Source organism: Melanerpes formicivorus, unplaced genomic scaffold (genome assembly GCF_026170545.1).
Source record: "Melanerpes formicivorus ecotype bairdi unplaced genomic scaffold, bMelFor1.0.p_v2 SCAF_9, whole genome shotgun sequence".
Lineage (NCBI taxonomy): Eukaryota > Metazoa > Chordata > Aves > Piciformes > Picidae > Melanerpes > Melanerpes formicivorus.
The window spans coordinates 14,280,355-14,300,106 of NW_027142361.1; the positions used below are offsets into that span (position 1 = coordinate 14,280,355).

Sequence of the window (19,752 nt, forward strand, 5' to 3'; positions counted from 1 at the left end):
CTTGGCCGATGGCAGCAGAACAACAGACGGGCTCCTGGTGCATCATGGCGGGGCGCTCTGAGTCCGCCCCGCCGCCGTCCTTTCCGCGCCCCGGATGGACAAGGGGGTGCTGGGAAGATGGCGGCAGCAACAGCAGCGAGTGGCGTGCTGGTGCTGGGCATGACGGGCTCCGGGAAAACTACCTTCGTGCAGGTGAGGAGCGTCGGAAGGCGGGGCAGCTGTGTGTAGCTCCCGGTCTCTCCCCCGTGCCCGGCTGGGCCTGACGCCTCTTCGTGTTCCCATAGCGCCTCACGGCCCACCTGCACGGGCAGCGCTGTCCGCCGTACGTGATCAACTTGGATCCTGCCGTGCATGACCTGCCCTTTCCTGCCAACATCGGTGAGTCCCGACCGGGCCCCGGGCCGGGCCCAGTGTGAGGAAGGGATGAGGAGGGGGTCCAGGGTCGGAGGGATCCGCCAGCAGGGAGCAAGTCTGGTTTGCGATAAATCAACCCATTTTGGTGTGCAGCTTTCCAGTGTTTCGGGGAAACGGGACAAGGGTGGGGGTTAAGTGACTGTTAAGTGTCTGTTAAGTGTCTGTTCCAGTGCTTGATCTCTAATAATACAGTGACATGTCTATTCTTCAGTAATTGGTGCTGATCATCTAACAAAAAAAATCTACTGAAGCAGTTATTGCTATCTACCTGAAATTGACTTAGAGAATGACACACAAGAGACTCAGTAAGTTTCTTGTATTATGCTTCTATTCTGGCGCGCCTGACACAGGTAGAATCATTTCAAAAGACCTGTGTGTGTTCTGAGAGTTTTGGGCAAACTTTTATACAAAAAGTTATCTGTCTATAATGACAGAGGTCCAGATGCTTCCTATCTATACAAAGCTTATCTATCTAAAAATAGCAGAAGTATACATATCATGCAGGTGTCCTTTATCTTATACAAAAGATCATCTTGTCCAAGACTAACAGAAGTGAATCACTGAAAAATACTGCTATTCCTTATCTATCCAAAGGCTGTCTGCCAACCCCTCTCCCCCTCCCTGCATTCCAGCATTTCAGCTAACAAGCAGAAAATTCTTATCAACTCTGTTATTCTGTTAATGAGACTTTTCTGTTCATCAATTCCCCCCTTTCTTACAGCCAACAGTATATTCCTATACTATATTTTCTTAAAAGAATGTCCTGTTTCCAGCTCATGCCTGAGTTTATAATTTTTATACTTCTGGTAGGATTCTACACCACTCTTTCCAGTACACATCATGTGGCCAGTTGACGTTGCCCCCTTAAGAAAGGGAACATGGTGGACGGAAGTTGGTAAACGGAAGGAATAGTCTAAACTAATTTCATTGGACGAGTGGGAGGAAGCACCTTCTGAAGTGGGAGTGAAGTGGACATTTCCAGCACTTCTCAGTCAGTCTTGCTTCCGTCTTTGCTTCGTGCAGCAGCTTTGCCTGTGCTGGGCTTTCTGCCAAGGCCTCGGCCTTGAAAACCAGATAACAGGCCTGTATACTAACTCCCTTCCAATTAACACGAACTGCTTCTAACTTTTTTTTCCTCTCTTTCCTTTCTCTTTCTATCCCATTCTGGGGAAAGGGGGGGGAGAGAGGGGAGAGCGGAGGTGGGGGACCCCTCTCTGCCGAGAGGGGTTACTCTCATTTCTGTGTTACTCTGTTGTATATCTTTGTATATATTGTAGATATTGTAAATTTGTAAATAATCCCCTGCAAACCCTACATTGCTTTGTAAATATAGGTCCACTGCTTTGCTAATTCAGCTTGCGAGTTTTTTTTTCCTTTCCCTTCAATTTTTTTTTCCCTTTTACCTTACAAGGGGGAAGGGAGGAGGCTTCTCGGCCTTACCCTTCCATCCCACGACATTTTTTTTATTGGCGTACCCAACGTGCGGCAGATAATTAGTTTAATTTATTATTTGATTGATTTAGTGTTTTCCAGCTGAATTAGCAAACATGAAGGTATTGTGGTTTGTGGAGCGATTATTCTTTTCAATTTTTGGGGCTCTGGTTTACAGATATTGTTTGGGTTTGATTTTGGATTACCTGGGTAAATATTTGGTGCGGACAATTTATATGTGGGTTATGTATAGAGTTAAATTATGGTATGGAAAATGTATTAATTTATTATGGCCAGTGAGATACAGGAATGTTACCTCCACCACTCTCCCAATTGAGATAAAGAGTTTTAAGATTCCGCCTGAGGAGACAGTAACTTTAGGTGATGCCTGGGATCCAAAGGTGATTTATCTCATGTCTATAATTCTGCTGCTGGTGATAATTATCGTGTATCTCCTGATTTCTTTACGTCGAGAGAGAAAGGTGTCCAGAGCTTGTTTTGTTATTAAAACTAGATCAAAAAGAAAACGCCGTGGCTCTCGATCAGTCCCAGAGTCATCTAGTGACGAGGACTGTGGAGAACCCGTGTCAGTTAAAAAGAAGGCTAAAAAGTTAATTGGTAAGGCAGCTCTAAATGACTTTGCTGATTCTAGCAAGCAGCCAAGGGCATCGGCTGGTATCAACATGGCACCTACTCCTTCTCCCACTACTTCTCCTTCTTCTTCTTCTCCGTCGGCCAGTAATGGAGCAACGTCACTTCCACCCAATCTCTCGGTGGGACCGGAAGTCACTGCCCCAGCAGCTGATTTATCTCAGGACCTGTCAGCTTCCATTAAGGTGGCTGTAAATTCAAACACAGCTCCAGTCAAGATGGCTCCTTTAAAGACTAGAGCTGGAAAGGGCAAAGATGGAGAAGAAGAGGAGGAGACTGATCCTGGTGAGGGGCCCTCTACTCTAAAAGATCCTGCTCAGGAGGAAGAGAAGGTTTGTTTTAAAGATCTAGCTAACCTAGTGAGATCAAAGCAGGATAGAGATGAAGCTAGGAAAGCAGCTGGCAAAGGTGGTTCTCAGCTTAAAGAGATCCTTAGGAGAATGACAGCAGGATTATATGGGCAAAGAATTCAGGGAGATGAAGATCAAGATGATATTACAGACTGTTCGTCACCACGGGAGGAATTGAGAAATGTCCGTAAAGATTTCACCAGGGCAGATAAGGAGCCAGTTCTAGCTTGGCTTAGTAGGTGTTATGATACAGGTGCTTCAGCTCTAACAGTTGGAGACAAGTCAGCAGCTCAGTTAGGAACTCTCTCAAGGGACAATGGAATAGATAGACATCTAGGCGAAGCTCTCGGTAAGGTTAATCTGTGGATACGCCTTTTAATAGCGGTTGCCCTGAGATACCCTTCCCGAGATGATCTTCCATGGAATCCTAAACCCTGGACTACCATAGATGAGGGAATTAAGCGCTTGAGAGAATTTGCTGTTAGAGAGCTACTCTATGGTGAACATGAAACTCTGAATCCTGATGACATTCCTGTGGGTATTGGTCTTGCTAAAAAGATTATCAAACTTGCTCCTTCCAATTATGCAAACATTCTGGCAAGCAGAATTGTGTCAAGAAGTTATGGTGGAGCTTCTCCTACGGTTGGCCAATTCAGTGATCAAATGAGACAATTGGAGGATAGCATGACACGTGGTTCTTTGGTTTCGGCCATTAAAACTATGTCTGGTGATATTCAGAATTGCATAAGAGAGTTAAAGGATTCCATATCCCAATTGGCACAAAGGGATAATTTCAATTCTTCCTCCAGGTGGGTACAAGTTTCATCTGTGAGGAATACACGTCCTCCAAGGAGGTCATTCCAAAACAGGACATTCCAAAACAGGTCATTCCAAAACAGACCACCAAGGCAATCACGTAGAACTATTTGGATAACTCTGCGTGATCAGTTTGGTGAGAACATGAACCGCTGGGATGGCCAACCAACTTCTAATCTTTTCAGGAGACTGAGGGAATTGCAAAGTGGCAGAACCCAAGGTAGCAATACCAGAAGGGTAGCTGTTACTTCCACAGTTCCCCAGAACGACTCTTATGGCTCCAACAGTGGCTCCAGTTATAACATGCAAAGTTATAACCCTGCAAACTATGTGCAATGCACATGTGCACATGTTCCACATAACTAGGGGTGCCCTGCCTCCCGCCAGGGGGAGGAGAGGGATAACAGAGATAATAGAATCTATTGGGATGTGTACATCCAGTGGCCTGGCACTTCACAATTTCGGAAGTACAGGGCCTTGGTTGACACAGGAGCTCAGTGCACCATAATACCATCAAATTATCAGGGATCGGAGTCTATAACTATTCTGGGAGTCACTGGTGGATCTCAAGAGTTAAGTAAGGTAGAGGTTAATATAAGTTTAACTGGTAAACAATGGAGGAAGCATACAGTTGTGACCGGACCTGATGCACCTTGTATTTTGGGAATTGATTTTCTGAGAGAAGGGCGTTTCAAGGACCCTAGAGGTTACAAATGGGCTTTTGGAGTAGCTTCAATAGAAATTGATGGACAAAAATTGAAGCTATCTGCCAGACCCGAACTTTCTGATGAATCTGCAGTTGTGGGACAACATAAGATACAGGACATTAAATTGCCGGTTGCTTCTCAGACTGTGCATCACAGACAATACAGAACCAACCGTGACTCTTTGTTGCCCATTCAGAATCTGATTCGTCAGTTGGAGAGTCAGAAAGTCGTCAGCAAAACTCATTCACCTTTCAACAGTCCAGTATGGCCTGTGCGGAAGCAGAATGGAGACTGGCGTCTGACGGTAGACTACCGAGCCCTGAATGAAGTAACACCACCTATGAGTGCAGCAGTACCAGACATGATGGAGCTACAGTATGAGCTGGAATCCAAAGAGGCCAAATGGTATGCTACCATAGACATTGCTAATGCATTTTTCTCTATTCCCATAGCACAGGAATGCAGGCCTCAGTTTGCTTTCACCTGGAGAGGAATCCAGTACACTTTCAACAGGCTGCCAATGGGCTGGATCCACAGCTCAAGCATCTGTCATGCAGTGATCCACGATGCTCTGGAGAAAGGTGGTGCTCCAGAACACATCCAGTTCATCGATGATATCATCGTCTGGGGTAAAACTGCTGAGGAAGTCTTCAAGAAAGGTAGCAAAATCATTGACATTCTTCTGGATGCAGGTTTTGCCATCAAACGAGACAAGGTGAAAGGACCTACCACAGAGATTCAATTTCTGGGAGTGCGGTGGCAAGATGGACGCCGACACATTCCAGTGGATGTGGTAAATAGAGTCTCTACCATGGCAAGTCCCACAAACAAGCAAGAGACCCTACGTTTCTTGGGGATAGTGGGATTTTGGAGACTGCACATTCCTGGATATAGTCAGATTGTGAAACCTCTGTATGATGTGACTCGAAAGAGAAACCATTTCCACTGGGGACCTGAACAGCAAGCAGCCTTTGACCAGATAAAGCAAGAGGTGATTCAAGCAATGGGTCTGGGACCTGTCCGAGATGGTCCAGACATTAAGAACATTTTGTACACGGCTGCAAGTGACAATGGTCCAACCTGGTGCTTGTGGCAAAAAGCTCCAGGGGAGACACGTGGACGACCTCTTGGTTTCTGGAGTCGAGGTTACAGAGGTTCAGAGGCTAATTATACTCCAACAGAGAAAGAAATTTTAGCTGCCTATGAAGGAGTGAAAGCATCTTCTGAAGTGATTGGAACTGAATCACAACTTCTTTTAGCTCCCAGACTACCAGTTTTGAATTGGATGTTCAAAGGCAAAGGCTCCACACCACATCATGCCACAGACTCAACCTGGTCTAAGTGGATGGCTCTGATAACACAGAGAGCTCGAATGGGAAATCTTGAAAGACCTGGTCTAGTGGAGGTGATCTCAAGTTGGCCTGAAGGTATCAACTGTGCTAAACCTCCAGAGGAGAAAGTGACTCGTGCTGAGGAAGCTCCTCCTTACAATGACCTTTCTGATGATGAAAAGAAATATGCTTTGTTCACAGATGGTTCCTGTCGTCTTGTTGGGAACAAGCGAAGGTGGAAGTCTGCAGTGTGGAGTCCAACACGCCGAGTTGCAGAGGCGAAAGATGGAGAAGGAGAATCCAGTCAGTTCGCAGAGGTAAGAGCTGTCCAGCTAGCTCTCGACGTGGCTGAACGTGAGAGATGGCCAATGCTTTATCTCTACACCGACTCATGGATGGTAGCCAATGCTCTATGGGGTTGGCTAAAGAACTGGAAGAAGAGTGGTTGGCAGAGAAAAGGAAAACCCATTTGGGCAGCCAACCTGTGGCAGGACATTGCTGATCGAATCGAGAGAATTCCAGTGAAAGTGAGACACATCGATGCTCACATTCCTAAGAGCAAAGCTACTGAGGAACAACAACACAACCATCAGGCAGATCTAGCTGCAAGAGTTTCTCAAGTAGACATGGACTCTAATCTTGATCTCGACTGGAAACACCGAGGTGAGATATTCTTAGCTCGGTGGGCTCACGATTCGTCAGGACATCAAGGCAGAGATGCAACATACCAATGGGCTCGTGACAGATCCATAGACATTTCCATGGATGCTATCACGCAAGTCATCCATGACTGTGACATTTGTGCTGCTATTAAGCAGGCAAAACGACTTAAGCCCTTGTGGTATGGTGCCAGATGGTCCAAGTACAAGTATGGTGAAGCTTGGCAGATTGACTACATCACTCTACCACGTTCTCGTTCTGGTAAGCAGTACGTGCTTACTATGGTAGAGGCAAACACTGGATGGTTGGAAACTTATCCAGTTCCACATGCAACTGCACGCAACACCATTCTCGGTCTGGAGAGACAGATCCTGTGGAGACACGGAACTCCAGAGAGGATTGAGTCAGACAACGGAACTCATTTCAAGAACAACCTTGTAAAGAGCTGGGCAAAAGAGCACGGTATTGAGTGGATATTCCACATTCCCTACTATGCACCAGCTTCAGGAAAGATTGAACGCTACAACGGTTTGTTGAAGACCACTCTCAAAGCCATGGGAGGTGGATCTTTGAAAAACTGGGAAAAACATTTAGCACAAGCAACCTGGCTGGTAAATAGTAGAGGTTCAGTGAACCGAGCTGGACCTGCACATTCAGATTTGCTACGGAAAGTAGAAGGTGATAGAATTCCTGTTGTTAGAGAAAAGAATCTGTTAGGTAAAACTGTTTGGGTATTTCCACCCTCAGGAGAGGCTAAGCCTATCCGAGGGGTGGTTTCAGCTGAAGGTCCGGGTCACACTTATTGGGTAATGCAAGAGAATGGTGAAATTCAGTGTATTCCACAAAGAAATTTAACTTTAGCTGAAAGAGGTTAATTTCAAACTGTTGTACAGCTACATCGCGTCCAGAGGAAGAATCAATGAGGAATCTACGGTGCACAAACCCTGAGATCCCTGAGAGCCCTGAGTCAACTAAGAGACCCTGAGAATCCCTGTTTCCCTTTTCTTCGCTTCGTCGGCGAAGAAATGAACTGTTTTCCATTTTTCTCATTTTCTGATTTTCTTGGACTTTTGAATCATCTACATCTGAGCATAGCCGGAATGGACTATGAACTTTACTCATGAACTGTAAATATCGTTTTGGATTGGATGGACAGTATGAACAGCCAATGAAATTGTTTAGAAGGGGTGGACTGTGGCCGGTTGACGTTGCCCCCTTAAGAAAGGGAACATGGTGGATGGAAGTTGGTAAACGGAAGGAATAGTCTAAACTAATTTCATTGGACGAGTGGGAGGAAGCACCTTCTGAAGTGGGAGTGAAGTGGACATTTCCAGCACTTCTCAGTCAGTCTTGCTTCCGTCTTTGCTTCGTGCAGCAGCTTTGCCTGTGCTGGGCTTTCTGCCAAGGCCTCGGCCTTGAAAACCAGATAACAGGCCTGTATACTAACTCCCTTCCAATTAACACGAACTGCTTCTAACTTTTTTTTCCTCTCTTTCCTTTCTCTTTCTATCCCATTCTGGGGAAAGGGGGGGGAGAGAGGGGAGAGCGGAGGTGGGGGACCCCTCTCTGCCGAGAGGGGTTACTCTCATTTCTGTGTTACTCTGTTGTATATCTTTGTATATATTGTAGATATTGTAAATTTGTAAATAATCCCCTGCAAACCCTACATCGCTTTGTAAATATAGGTCCACTGCTTTGCTAATTCAGCTTGCGAGTTTTTTTTTCCTTTCCCTTCAATTTTTTTTTCCCTTTTACCTTACAAGGGGGAAGGGAGGAGGCTTCTCGGCCTTACCCTTCCATCCCACGACACATCATTATCTTAATCAAAACTAACAGTAGTATTATCCAACAGTTAGGGAGATTAGTTTACAAAGCCAATTCTTGACTAACATTTCAGTACCTATTTCCTTCCCATCCCTCAATAGTAACAACCAACAAACAAATCACAATTATCGATACAGCTTGAGCTTCAGGGGTCCCTGGGATTCAAGTTTCCATTCTTTTGCTGAAGTCTTCTTGACTCTGGTGTGGTGAATCCAAGCAGCTTGTTCCTTGATTTTGATGGCTGTGAAGGATGTCAGTAACACCTGATATGGTCCGGTCCACTTGGGCTCCAGAGGGTTCTCTGAAAGAGATCTGACATAGACATAATCTCCAGGTTCCACATCATGGACTGGTCTGTCTAACCCTCTCACATTGGTTCCAATCACCTGTTTGTTAACAATGCTCAGGTTCTTATAAATTTGCTGAACATACTTGTTCAACATTTCCTCTCTAAATTGCCCTGGTTCAGAAGGGTCCATAGTTCCTACTACATAAGGTCTTCCAAACAGGATTTCAAATGGGCTCAACCCTTCCTTTATTCTTTGCTTAGTTCGAATTCACAACAGGGCAATTGGTAATGCTTGTGGCCAAGGAAGGTTTGCTTCCTGTCCAATTTTTACTATCTGGTTTTTGATCAAATGGTTCATTTTCTCCACTTGCCCACCCGAATGTGGATTGTAGGGGGTGTGGAGTTGCCAATCAATCCCTAAAATTTTGCTCACCTGTTGTACCACCTTGGCCACAAAATGAGGTCCCCTGTCTGAGGAAATAGCAGCAGGTACCCCAAAACGAGGTATTATCTCTTGTAACACTGCCTTAGTAACCTCCCGTGCTTTGTTTGTGCGACAGGGAAATGCTTCTGGCCAACCAGAGAAGGTGTCAGTGAGTACCAACAGGTACCTGTATCCCCCCTTTCTTGGGAGCTCAGTAAAATCAGTTTGCCATTGTTGTCCTGGATAATTTCCTTTGCTAATTTGTCCCAGTCTAACTCCTCTTCTTACTTTGGGGTTAGCCTTAAGACACACCTCACATTGCCGGGTTACCTGTTCGACCGTGGTGTATAACTTCTGTGCTATACACTCCTGAACCAATTTTCGATACAGGGCTTCTGTTCCCCAGTGAGTCTTTGCGTGTTCCATCTGAACAAAAGCCCAGAGAAGGTTAGTGGGAATGATTAATTTCCCATCTGGTGTCCTGGCCCAGCCCTTTCCTGTCCTATTCCCCAAAAGGTCTTTAATTAATTTCTGATCCTCTGTGCTATACACAGGTTCTGGCTCTTTTTGCTCAATTGACAGTTTACCATCTGGGATCAAAACAAACTCTGACACCTTCCTCCCATCCCTGGCCACCCTTTTAGCTGTTTCATCTGCCAGTCTGTTGCCTCTTTCTTGACCAGTATTCCCTTTTTGGTGTGCTTTGCAGTGCATTATGGCTACTTTGCTTGGCTTCTGCACTGCTTCTAGCAGCCTCAGTATTTCTTCTGCAAGTTTAATACCTTTTCCTTGAGATGTCAACAGTCCTCTTTCTTTCCAAATGGCTCCATGGGCATGTACCACCCCAAAGGCATACTTGGAGTCAGTCCATATGTTTGCACTTTTCCCTCGGGAAAGCTCAAGAGCTCTGGTGAGTGCTATTATCTCTGCCTTTTGAGCGGAGGTGTTACTTGGTAGGGCTTCTGCCTCGATTACCTCTTCTCCTGTAGTTACAGCGTACCCAGCTTTTCTTTCTCCCTGGATCACAAAACTGCTTCCATCAGTGTACCAGTTATGGTCTGCCTTTTCTAGGGGTTCTTCCTTCAGGTCAGGTCTGCTGGAATAAGTGGCCTCAATTGTTAACAAACAATCGTGAATAACTGGTTCTCCATCACCACCCTGGAGGAAAGAGGCTGGATTGACAAAGTTAGCAACTTTAATTTCTACATCGTCCTGCTCCACTAGGATGGCTTGGTATTTAAGAAATCGTTGTGGAGACAGCCAGTGTCCTCCCTTGGCTTCTAGAACAGCAGAGATGGTGTGTGATACTAGGACTGTGATCTTCTGCCCCATTGTGAACTTTCGAGACTCTTGAATGTTAATTGCAACTGCTGCCACAGCTTTCAGGCATCCTGGCCATCCCTTGCTTACCTCATCCAGTTGTTTAGAGAGGTATGCCACCGCCCTTCGGTAGGGTCCTAAGGTTTGTGCTAGGACTCCGAGTGCTATCCCTTGGCTTTCATGGGAATACAATAAAAAAGGTTTAGTGACATCAGGTAGGCCTAGTGCTGGTGCCCTCATCAATTCCTTCTTTAAGGTACGGAAAGCTTGTTCAGCTTCTCCATTCCATTGCAAGTCCTTATCAGTCTCTTTCAATAATTCATAGAGGGGTTTCACAAGCAGGCCATAATTATAAATCCACAACCGGCACCACCCTGTCATTCCCAAAAAGGTTCGGAGTGCCTTTACTGTGTTTGGAAGTGGAATAGAACAGATGGCCTCCTTTCTTTCAGGGCCCAGCACTCGTTGTCCTGCTGTTAATTCATATCCCAAGTAGGTTACTTGCTGCTGTACTATTTGGGCCTTCTGCGGGGAAACTCGGTACCCATTAAGTCCCAGGAAATTCAGCATACTCACAGTCCATCTTTCACATTCTGCTCTGGTCTGGGTGGCCAGCAGGATGTCATCTACATACTGTAGCAGAGCTCCGTTGCCTTCTGGCCTGTTCCACTTTTCTAATTCTTTTGCGAGCTGATTTCCAAAGACAGTAGGGCTGTTCTTAAATCCTTGGGGCAAGACTGTCCAAGTTAATTGACACTTTGGGTTAGTTTCTGGGTTCTCCCATTCAAAGGCAAACAGTGGCTGGCTCTCAGGGGCCAGGGGTAAACAGAAAAAGGCATCTTTTAGATCCAAGACGGTAAACCATTCTAATTCTATTCTCAATTGAGTCAAGAGGGTATATGGGTTTGCCACCACAGGATGGATATCCTTTGTTATTTTATTTATAGCCCTTAGGTCCTGCACTAACCAATACCCTCCATCTGCTTTCCTTACAGGTAAAATTGGAGTATTGTAAGCTGATTCACACTCTGTTAGCAGCCCATACTTTAAGAATTTTTGTACAATAGGCAAAACTCCTTCCCTATCTTCTTTCCTTAAAGGATATTGTTTTAATCTAACAGGTTGAGCTCCAGGCTTAAGATCTATTATCACAGGTAGGGCATTTTTGGCCCTTCCAGGCTGCTCAGTGTCCCAAACCCCAGGATATACTTGATCTTTTATGCTTTCTCTTTTTCTGTTTTTCTCTTGTTGAGGGCTCATTAATGCAAGACTTAAAACCTCAATCAACTGTTCCTCCCTTACTCTGAATTCTACCTTCCCCTTATTAAATTTAATTTCAGCTCCCAATGCTTCCAACAAATCCCTCCCCAGCAATGACTTTGGGGCATTTGGCATATATAAAAATTTATGTAAGCCCCAAGTTTTACCATATTTATATTTAAGAGGTTTAAAAAAATATGCCTTCTCAGTTTGACCTGTAGCCCCTACCACAGAAACATAGCTCTCATCCAAAGGCAGCAGTGCTTGATTTAAGACTGAAAAGGTTGCTCCTGTGTCCACTAGGAATTCCAGTTTATTTTCTTGTTCCCCTAGCTTCATTATAACCAGAGGATCTGCTAGGGTATTTATAGTCTCCTCCAGTCCTCCCTAATCATCCTCTTCTAGTTGTGCCTGTATTCTATTTTTCTTTTTCCTCTCTGGACATTCTCTTTTCCAGTGTCCCTTCTTTCTGCAAATCGCACACTGATCCTTTTCCAACCGCACTCTATTAGTCCCTTTAGTCTCCTTACTTTCCTGCAATGCTGCTACCAACATTCTCTTTTATTTTCTCCTACTTTCTTCTTCCCTGTTAGAAAATACTCTCCATGCTACATCCAAAAGTGCCTCTAAATCCCTTCCCTGCGGGGGTGACAACTTTTGCAGCTTCTTTCTGATATCGCTAGCAGATTGGCCAATAAATAGGGATACCAGTTGTTGTATACCTACTTCTGATCCGGGGTCAAGAGAGGTGTTTTTCCTCATGACTTCCCTCAGCTTATCTAAGAATTCTGAGGGTGATTCACCAGGTCCTTGTCTGACTGAGTATAACACAGACCAGTTAATTGCTTTCGGAATGGCTTTTTCTATTCCCCTGGCTACAAACTCCCGGTATTCCTCCAATCTAGTCCTTTGCAGGGCATTGTTCGTATTCCATTTTGGAGTGGAAATACATCTCCAATGTTTGCCCCCCCTCCCCGGGTTTGAATTCTTTCTGTTGCAAGCTCCAATCCATGTTTTTCAATTAATTGTTTCTCTGTTTCAGTCATTTGTTCTAATAATAACTGGATATGATCCCCGTCTGGATTGTGCTGCCTAACCATGAATCGAAAATAGAACAGGGGGTATATAAGGAAGCTGCCCGAGCAGCAAGAGTCCTGGTTAGGAAAGCCAAAGCAGAGTTTGAATTGAATCTAGCCAGAGAGATTAAAGGGAACACTAAGAACTTTTACAGGTATATTAATGGGAAGAAGAAGACTAGGGAAGGTGTGGGCCCCCTCAGAAAGGAAAATGGTGACATGGTCACAAGTGATGAGGAAAAGGCTGAGGTACTTAACTTCTTTACCTCAGTCTTCACTGCAAGGGCCTCTAGCCACACTCCTGATGTTATGGAAGTCAAAGCCAGGGACGGGGAGGAAGAACTGCCCATTGTAAGTGCAGATCAGGTTCGTGATCATCTGAAGAACCTGAAAGTGTTCAAGTCCATGGGACCCGACGGGATACACCCACGGGTGCTGAGAGAACTGGCAGATGAGGTTGCTAAACCCCTCTCTATTATATTTCAAAAGTCATGGCAATCTGGTGAAGTCCCCACAGACTGGAAAAGGGGAAACATTGCCCCCATCTTCAAAAAGGGTAAGAAGGAGGAACCAGGGAACTACAGGCCAGTCAGTCTCACCTCTGTGCCTGGAAAGATCATGGAGCAGATCCTCCTGGAGTCACTACTCGCTCAAAAGAATAGTGAAGAGGTGATTGGGAACAGTCAGCATGGCTTTGCCAAGGGCAAATCCTGCCTGACCAACCTGGTGGCCTTCTATGAGCAGGTGACAAAATTAATAGATGAGGGGCGAGCAACTGATGTCATTTACCTGGACCTGAGCAAAGCCTTCGACACTGTCCCGCACCACATCCTGGTCTCCAAACTGGTGACACGTGGGTTTGATGGGTGGACCACTAGATGGATAAGGAACTGGCTTGATGGCCGCACCCAAAGAGTGGCTGTCAATGGCTCCATGTCCCAGTGGAGGCCAGTGACAAGCGGAGTCCCTCAGGGATCAGTCCTGGGACCTGTCTTGTTCAACATCTTTGTGGGTGACATGGACAGTGGCATTGAGTGCACCCTCAGCAAGTTTGCTGATGACACCAAGCTGTGTGGTGCAGCAGACATGCTGGAGGGAAGGGAGGCCATCCAGAGGGACCTTGACAGGCTGGAGAGGTGGGCACAAGCCAACCTCATGAGGTTCAATAAGAGCAAGTGCAGGGTCCTGCATCTGGGTCGAGGCAATCCTAGGCACAAATACAGGCTGGGCAGTGACTGGCTGGAAAGTAGCCCTGAGGAGAGAGACTTGGGGGTGCTGGTGGACAAAAAGCTCAACATGAGCTCTCAATGTGCACTTGCAGCCCGCAAAGCCAATCAGATCCTGGGCTGCATCAGGAGAAGTGTGGCTAGCAGGTCGAGGGAGGTGATCCTCCCCCTCTACTCAGCCCTGGTGAGACCCCACCTGGAGTACTGTGTCCAGTTCTGGAGCCCCTATTACAAGAGGGATGTGGAGGTGCTGGAGTGTGTCCAGAGAAGGGCCACAAGGATGATCAGAGGGCTGGAGCACCTCTCCTATGAGGACAGACTGAAGGAGTTGGGGCTGTTCAGTCTGCAGAAGAGAAGGCTCCGAGGTGACCTAATTGTGGCCTTCCAGTAGCTGAAGGGGGCCTACAGGAAGGCTGGGGAAGGACTTCTCAGGATCTCAGGTAGTGACAGGACTAGGGGGAATGGAATGAAGCTGGAGGTGGGGAGATTCAGGCTAGATGTGAGGAGGAGGTTCTTCACCATGAGAGTGGTGAAACCCTGGAATGGGTTGTCCAGGGAGGTGGTCGAGGCCCTGTCCCTGGGGGTGTTTAAGAGCAGGCTGGATGAGGCTCTGTCCAGCCTGATCTAGTGTGGGGTGTCCCTGCCCATGGCAGGGGGGTTGGAACTAGATGATCCTTGTGGTCCCTTCCAACCCTGAATGAAACTATGAAACTATGAAAATGTGTAGCTGTCCCTGTGGGATCATTATGATAATTTTTAGCCTTTTCTCTCCAACTATCCAAATCATGACTTGTAAAAGGCACCTTAATCCAGACTGGGTCCCCCTCAGGCCCTACTGCTTGTCGCAGGGGGGCTTGAATGAGTACCTGGGAAGCCAGGGCATTTGCTTGCTGTCCTCGGGTCCTTCTTGCCACTGGGCTTCCCTGAGCATAGCTCTGGGAACTGACTCCAGTATCACTCTCTGAATTACTGCCACTCCCAAAACTTCCGACATTATTTTCCAAACTCTCTGTCACTACTTCTTGCAGTTTTCCTGGAGATTGGTAAAATTCAGGCAGGTCTTTTATTTCCTCAAGTTTAAGACACCTCTGCCCTATGCTACACGCAGAGCAACACCTTTTCAACTGTGTCTGCCTCTTATTCTTGGCCTTGTTTTCTTTTTCAAGGGCCAAAACCATTGGATCAGAGGGAGCTCTAACACCACAGTCCCTTTGAAACTCCGGATGCTCTCGGAGATAGAAAAACATATCAGCATATATTGTCTCATCCCATTTCTTTTCTCTTCTTAAAAACAACATCAATTGCAGTAAAGTATCATACTCCAGACTCCCATTTACAGGCCATTTCTCTCCACCATCTAATTTATATAATGGCCACCACCGGGTACAAAATTTAATTAGAGTCTTTTGATTTGTTGACCCTCCTGGGGGGCCTCCAATTTCCCCCCAGTGGGCAAGTATACAACCAAGTGGGCTATGTCTTGGGATCTCACTACTTTGTCTCCCTCCCATTTTACACAATACGACACAGTACTGTCTTTTTACAGCACACAGAACACAATACAAATACAACTACAACAATTATGACCGGTCCTTAGCACACAGTTATTGGCCACACACATTCAGCCACACATTCAAAACCTCTAGTACTTTATGTTCTTTAGGGACCCTCTTGGCCCCTCACACACTTAAACGATACTTATAATTCCCTTTGGGGACCCCCCTGGTCCCAACCAAAGAGCTCTTTTACCTAGGGGTGCAATAAATCCCTCTCTCCTGCGCAGGGCGTCCCCTCACGACTTACGGAGCTACCCCTTTTATAGAAGCATACCTTCTCTTTGCTGGCAGTCTTGTCTGTTCCTGCAGCGATCTGATGAGCAGCGGAGCTCTCCTCGAGAATTTCTCGGCGGGCCCTGAGAGGTCCGGCTCCTCAGCAGGTCCTGCAGCCAAACAGAGTCGTCCTGCCGCGGTCGCCAAATTGACTTAGAGAATGACACACAAGAGACTCAGTAAGTTTCTTGTGTTATGCTTCTATTCTGGCGCGCCTGACACAGGTAGAATAATTTCAAAAGACCTGTGTATCTTCAGAGAGTTTTGGGCAAACTTTTATACAAAAAGTTATCTGTCTATAATGACAGAGGTCCAGATGCTTCCTATCTATACAAAGCTTATCTATCTAAAAATAGCAGAAGTATACATATCATGCAGGTGTCCTTTATCTTATACAAAAGATCATCTTGTCCAAGACTAACAGAAGTGAATCACTGAAAAATACTGCTATTCCTTATCTATCCAAAGGCTGTCTGCCAACCCCTCTCCCCCTCCCTGCATTCCAGCATTTCAGCTAACAAGCAGAAAATTCTTATCAACTCTGTTATTCTGTTAATGAGACTTTTCTGTTCATCAAAATGGTGGTGCCTCAGGTGATTAAATTGGGTTTTGTGTGTGTTGAGAGCGTAGCTGATCTGTAGGATCTTGTTTATTCTGTTCGGGAGATGTTTTCCTGGTGGTGCTAGATCTGTTACTGAGACAGAAGACTTGCTTGAAAAAGAAGAGCTTTCACCTATCAGCAAATTGATTGAGAGGAATATTTTATAATTTCTATTCTAAAAGTATTTATATGTCTTTCTCCTGTATATATCAGGGACACTGTGAAGTACAAAGAAGTCATGAAACAGTATCCTTTTTTCATCTAGATGATGATATTTAAAATCTCAGGTTTTGTAGCAGTAGACCATCACTTCTGCACACCACAATGCAGGGGGCAGGAGGCATCAGGGGGTTTGCAGTGATCCAGAATGTTGCATGAAGATCAAGTTTTTCACTACAGATGTCTGGTGAAGTTAGAAACATACTCTGCAAGATTTGGTACTCCCTAGGTTATTTTATCCTGTGTGATTTTATCCTAGGAGATTCTGCCTAATAGTACATTTTTACGAATAATAGGCACTTTGCTCCCATTTCCCTCCCCCCCCCCGCTATTCTTTCAAAGAGCTTGTATCATCCTTTGTGGAAGCCAGCAGCCTCTTGCCCCTGTTGTAACATGTCAAATTTTATTTGTTACAAGCAAATACATAAATTCCTGTTGCCTGTATTTCCACCTTGTTTGACCATAATCAAACCACTGTTGTCTTTCTGAATCTCAGAGACATTGTTGGCTCTTGCTGAACAGCATTTTGCTGACTGTGGTTCAGTTGTGTTAACTCTAAAGTGATGGCACTTCCAGAGGGGTATGATGGTCTTTTGTCTCCTGAGCAATAGCTTGTGCAGATGGAGGTAATACACAGTTGTAGTTGTTGGGATGGACTTTTAGACAAGGTTAAAGATGATAGGGGGATGGATTCTTGATTTAGGTTGTCTGATTTGGAGTCATCAGCAAACTAGCCAAGTACCAATTTCAGTTTGGTGTGCAGGTGTGTGGTTTTTCTTTACTGTGTTTGTTTACCATTGCTGGAGTTACAGTATCTCATTAAGTAGTGCTTAAGGCAGGTGTCTGGCCTCCTGTTTGGATATCAGGAGCAGTTGCCCTAGAAGACAGCATGTACTGATGGGTCAGGACTACTTCTTATGCAGTTAAAAAAAGTATATATATTTTTTCCTCATTAGTACATGGATCTCTCTGCATTAAAAATGATTTTGAAATGTTCACCTTTAAGCTCAAACTTGGATTATCTTTTCACCATTCATTCCCAGTGTCATCTTAATTATGCTAAAATTTCTTTGTGCAGAAAATCTTTTAATTACCTTGTGGAGCATAAATTGTTAAAATCAAGTGTGTTCAGGGTGTTGTAAAATTCTGAGTTACCGGTTGTGTTTTAAATCTTTTGGAGAAGACAAAGATGGCTTTGATGTATACACACAGGTATAACTTCTCTTTGTCCAGGGTGATAATGCTGGAATAATGGCAGGGAGATGCCATGGCACAGCTCCTTTTCCTATGGTCAGTCACAAGTGTTTGTCATGCTACTACTGCATTGCTTAGAAGAATTAATTGTGTGAGAGGGGTATTGTCTCTGTTGCAAGGTATCCGGTGTGCATTGTATGTGGCCAGCTGTTGTCACCACTGAAAAAGAAGGCCTCTGTGCTCTGACTAGTCATCTTTCCTAAATTAAATGTCCAGATATGGGCTGGGCCCAAACGGTGGAATCGTGACCTCTCTCAATCTCTTTGCTACAAGATTTGATCAGGTATGAGGTGTTTCCTCTCTAATACTGTGCTAGGAACCCTTTGCTGGGAGGCTGTGGGGCATGAGTGTTTGGAGTCTCAGGAACCACTGTGTTTGGTCACTCTCTTAATAGTTCCCTGGAGTTGGGAGTATTCCCCATACAAACCACGTGTTTTCCAAAGCAGCCAAAGTGCATCAGCTTTCATTTTAGACAGTTCAGTTTTTCAGCTCTTATAAAAGTAAAATTTAGAAGCCATATGTGGAGAGCATCCCTTAGTCTTTGTACATAACTGTTCTGTTGCACCGTGTTCACGACAAAATCTTCCACATGAATGCGCTGATTTTGAAGGAGGGAAGCTTGCTTCTGGAGATGAGTTATTTGATTACTGGTTACTCTCTTAAATCATAATGATGCTGGGATGGGAACATATGCAAGAGACAGAGCACACAGTCTCTTAGTAGAAAGGTGGGGAGCAACTGCATTTGTTGTCCCTTTTCTTCACTCATGTATGAGCGCACAGACAAAATCAAGGTTGTGAGTGTTACCCACCTGTCCTTAACAGGGCATTTTCACACATTGAAGAGCTTAGAGACTTTTAATCTTCTCTGGGTACATAGAGGCAGCTGTGCAAGATAATGCAGTTTCTTTTATGAAATGATAATGAAAGTTTCCTGTTGTGAGCCTAAATGCAACGTATGCTACTTCTTTTTCAATCAGGTGATGAAGTTTATTGAAAAAAGACAAAATGCATCCAAGTGAGTACATTCTGCCCAGTTCTGCTTTTCTGGGATCAATTTGGAAACCTCATGTATAATCCTTAAATGGTTCTCTGCATATTTTCTAGTTGTTTTTTTTTTGTCCTTGGTATGAATTTTGTGTGGACAAGGGCATAGAATTAGAACAGATAAACTAGGCTTTCTTCAGATGTGTCAGAGAAATGTCTGCTGGTTCCAGTTCTGCTTTTCTTGTCTTTCTTTACACTGTCATTTTTTCTCATGCACTATTCAAATAGGCAACAATTAATTCCTCTTCTGAAGAGTTTGCAGTACTAAGTGTCTGTCAAATCGAAGCCCTCAACTTTAATAGAATCAGAAGAGAATACTTGCTTCTTAGATAACAAAATTCATACAGGAAATTTTCAGGCATACCCATAAATCTTGTCACTGTTTTGAAGAAGCTTTTTGGATGTGTGTCAGAATAATTGTGTGGTTCACCATTATGTGCCTTTTTTAATTAGTCAGAATAGGAACTTGTGCTTACTAATTTTCCCTTAATTGTTTGTCAGTGGTGACTTCTTACCAGGTATGTTATTATTGACACACCAGGGCAAATTGAGGTATTCACCTGGTCAGCATCAGGAACCATCATAACAGAAGCCTTGGTAAGTGTCCTCTATGAGTCTTCACAGTGAGGCTGTGCGACAGAAGTGGCTGTTGAGCAGAATGTACTTCTAACTAAAGCATGTTTTACATTGTGTTTCCAGGCTTCCTCTTTTCCTTCAGTTGTTGTTTATGTGATGGACACCTCTCGCAGTACTAACCCTATCACCTTTATGTCCAACATGCTGTATGCCTGCAGGTAAGAAAAGCTGAAGATGCAGTCCATCTACTTGGATTGCTGTGTCTCTTTGATACTTAGTTTGGAGGGGAATCATGGAATGACTTGAGTTGGAAGGGACCCTCAAAGGGACCTTGAACACTTCCAGTTACAGTATCACAGTATAACTAAGGTCCTGATGACACTATACACTGGAGGATGATACTGATCCTATAGTCTGTGCTAAAAGGGTTCAGCTAATTGTGTTCTTC

The 19,752-nt window shown here is 44.8% G+C and overlaps 2 protein-coding genes across 3 annotated transcripts in view; one reads left to right on the forward strand and one right to left on the reverse strand.

Annotated features, from left to right (window-relative positions):
• ZNF512 (zinc finger protein 512) overlaps window positions 1-80 on the reverse strand; it is an 18,162-nt gene extending 18,082 nt beyond the window's left edge. For both annotated transcript variants that reach the window (XM_068143115.1, XM_068143113.1), the window contains exon 1: window positions 2-80. In XM_068143115.1, the coding sequence (XP_067999216.1) occupies window positions 2-46 (45 nt within the window). In that variant the 5' untranslated portion in view covers window positions 47-80. The remainder of the gene's footprint in view (window position 1) is intronic.
• On the forward strand, window positions 53-19,516 carry GPN1 (GPN-loop GTPase 1). Its single transcript, XM_068143120.1, has 7 exons — window positions 53-192; window positions 285-378; window positions 16,416-16,455; window positions 17,899-17,965; window positions 18,662-18,699; window positions 19,230-19,325; window positions 19,428-19,516. The coding sequence occupies exons 1-6, from the start codon at window positions 118-120 to the stop codon at window positions 19,312-19,314; spliced, it is 399 nt and encodes a 132-aa protein (XP_067999221.1). The 5' UTR covers window positions 53-117; the 3' UTR covers window positions 19,315-19,325; window positions 19,428-19,516.
• The last annotated feature ends 236 nt before the right edge of the window (window positions 19,517-19,752 follow it).

Bases quoted from the DNA above. Each gene is read 5' to 3' on its own strand.
- GPN1 (XM_068143120.1), top strand. From the start codon at position 118: ATGGCGGCAGCAACAGCAGCGAGTGGCGTGCTGGTGCTGGGCATGACG. The intron at 16,456-17,898 runs GTATCCTTTTTT...TTAAATGTCCAG, and splicing joins TACAAAGAAGTCATGAAACA to ATATGGGCTGGGCCCAAACG. The intron at 17,966-18,661 runs GTATGAGGTGTT...TTTTTCAATCAG, and splicing joins TTGCTACAAGATTTGATCAG to GTGATGAAGTTTATTGAAAA.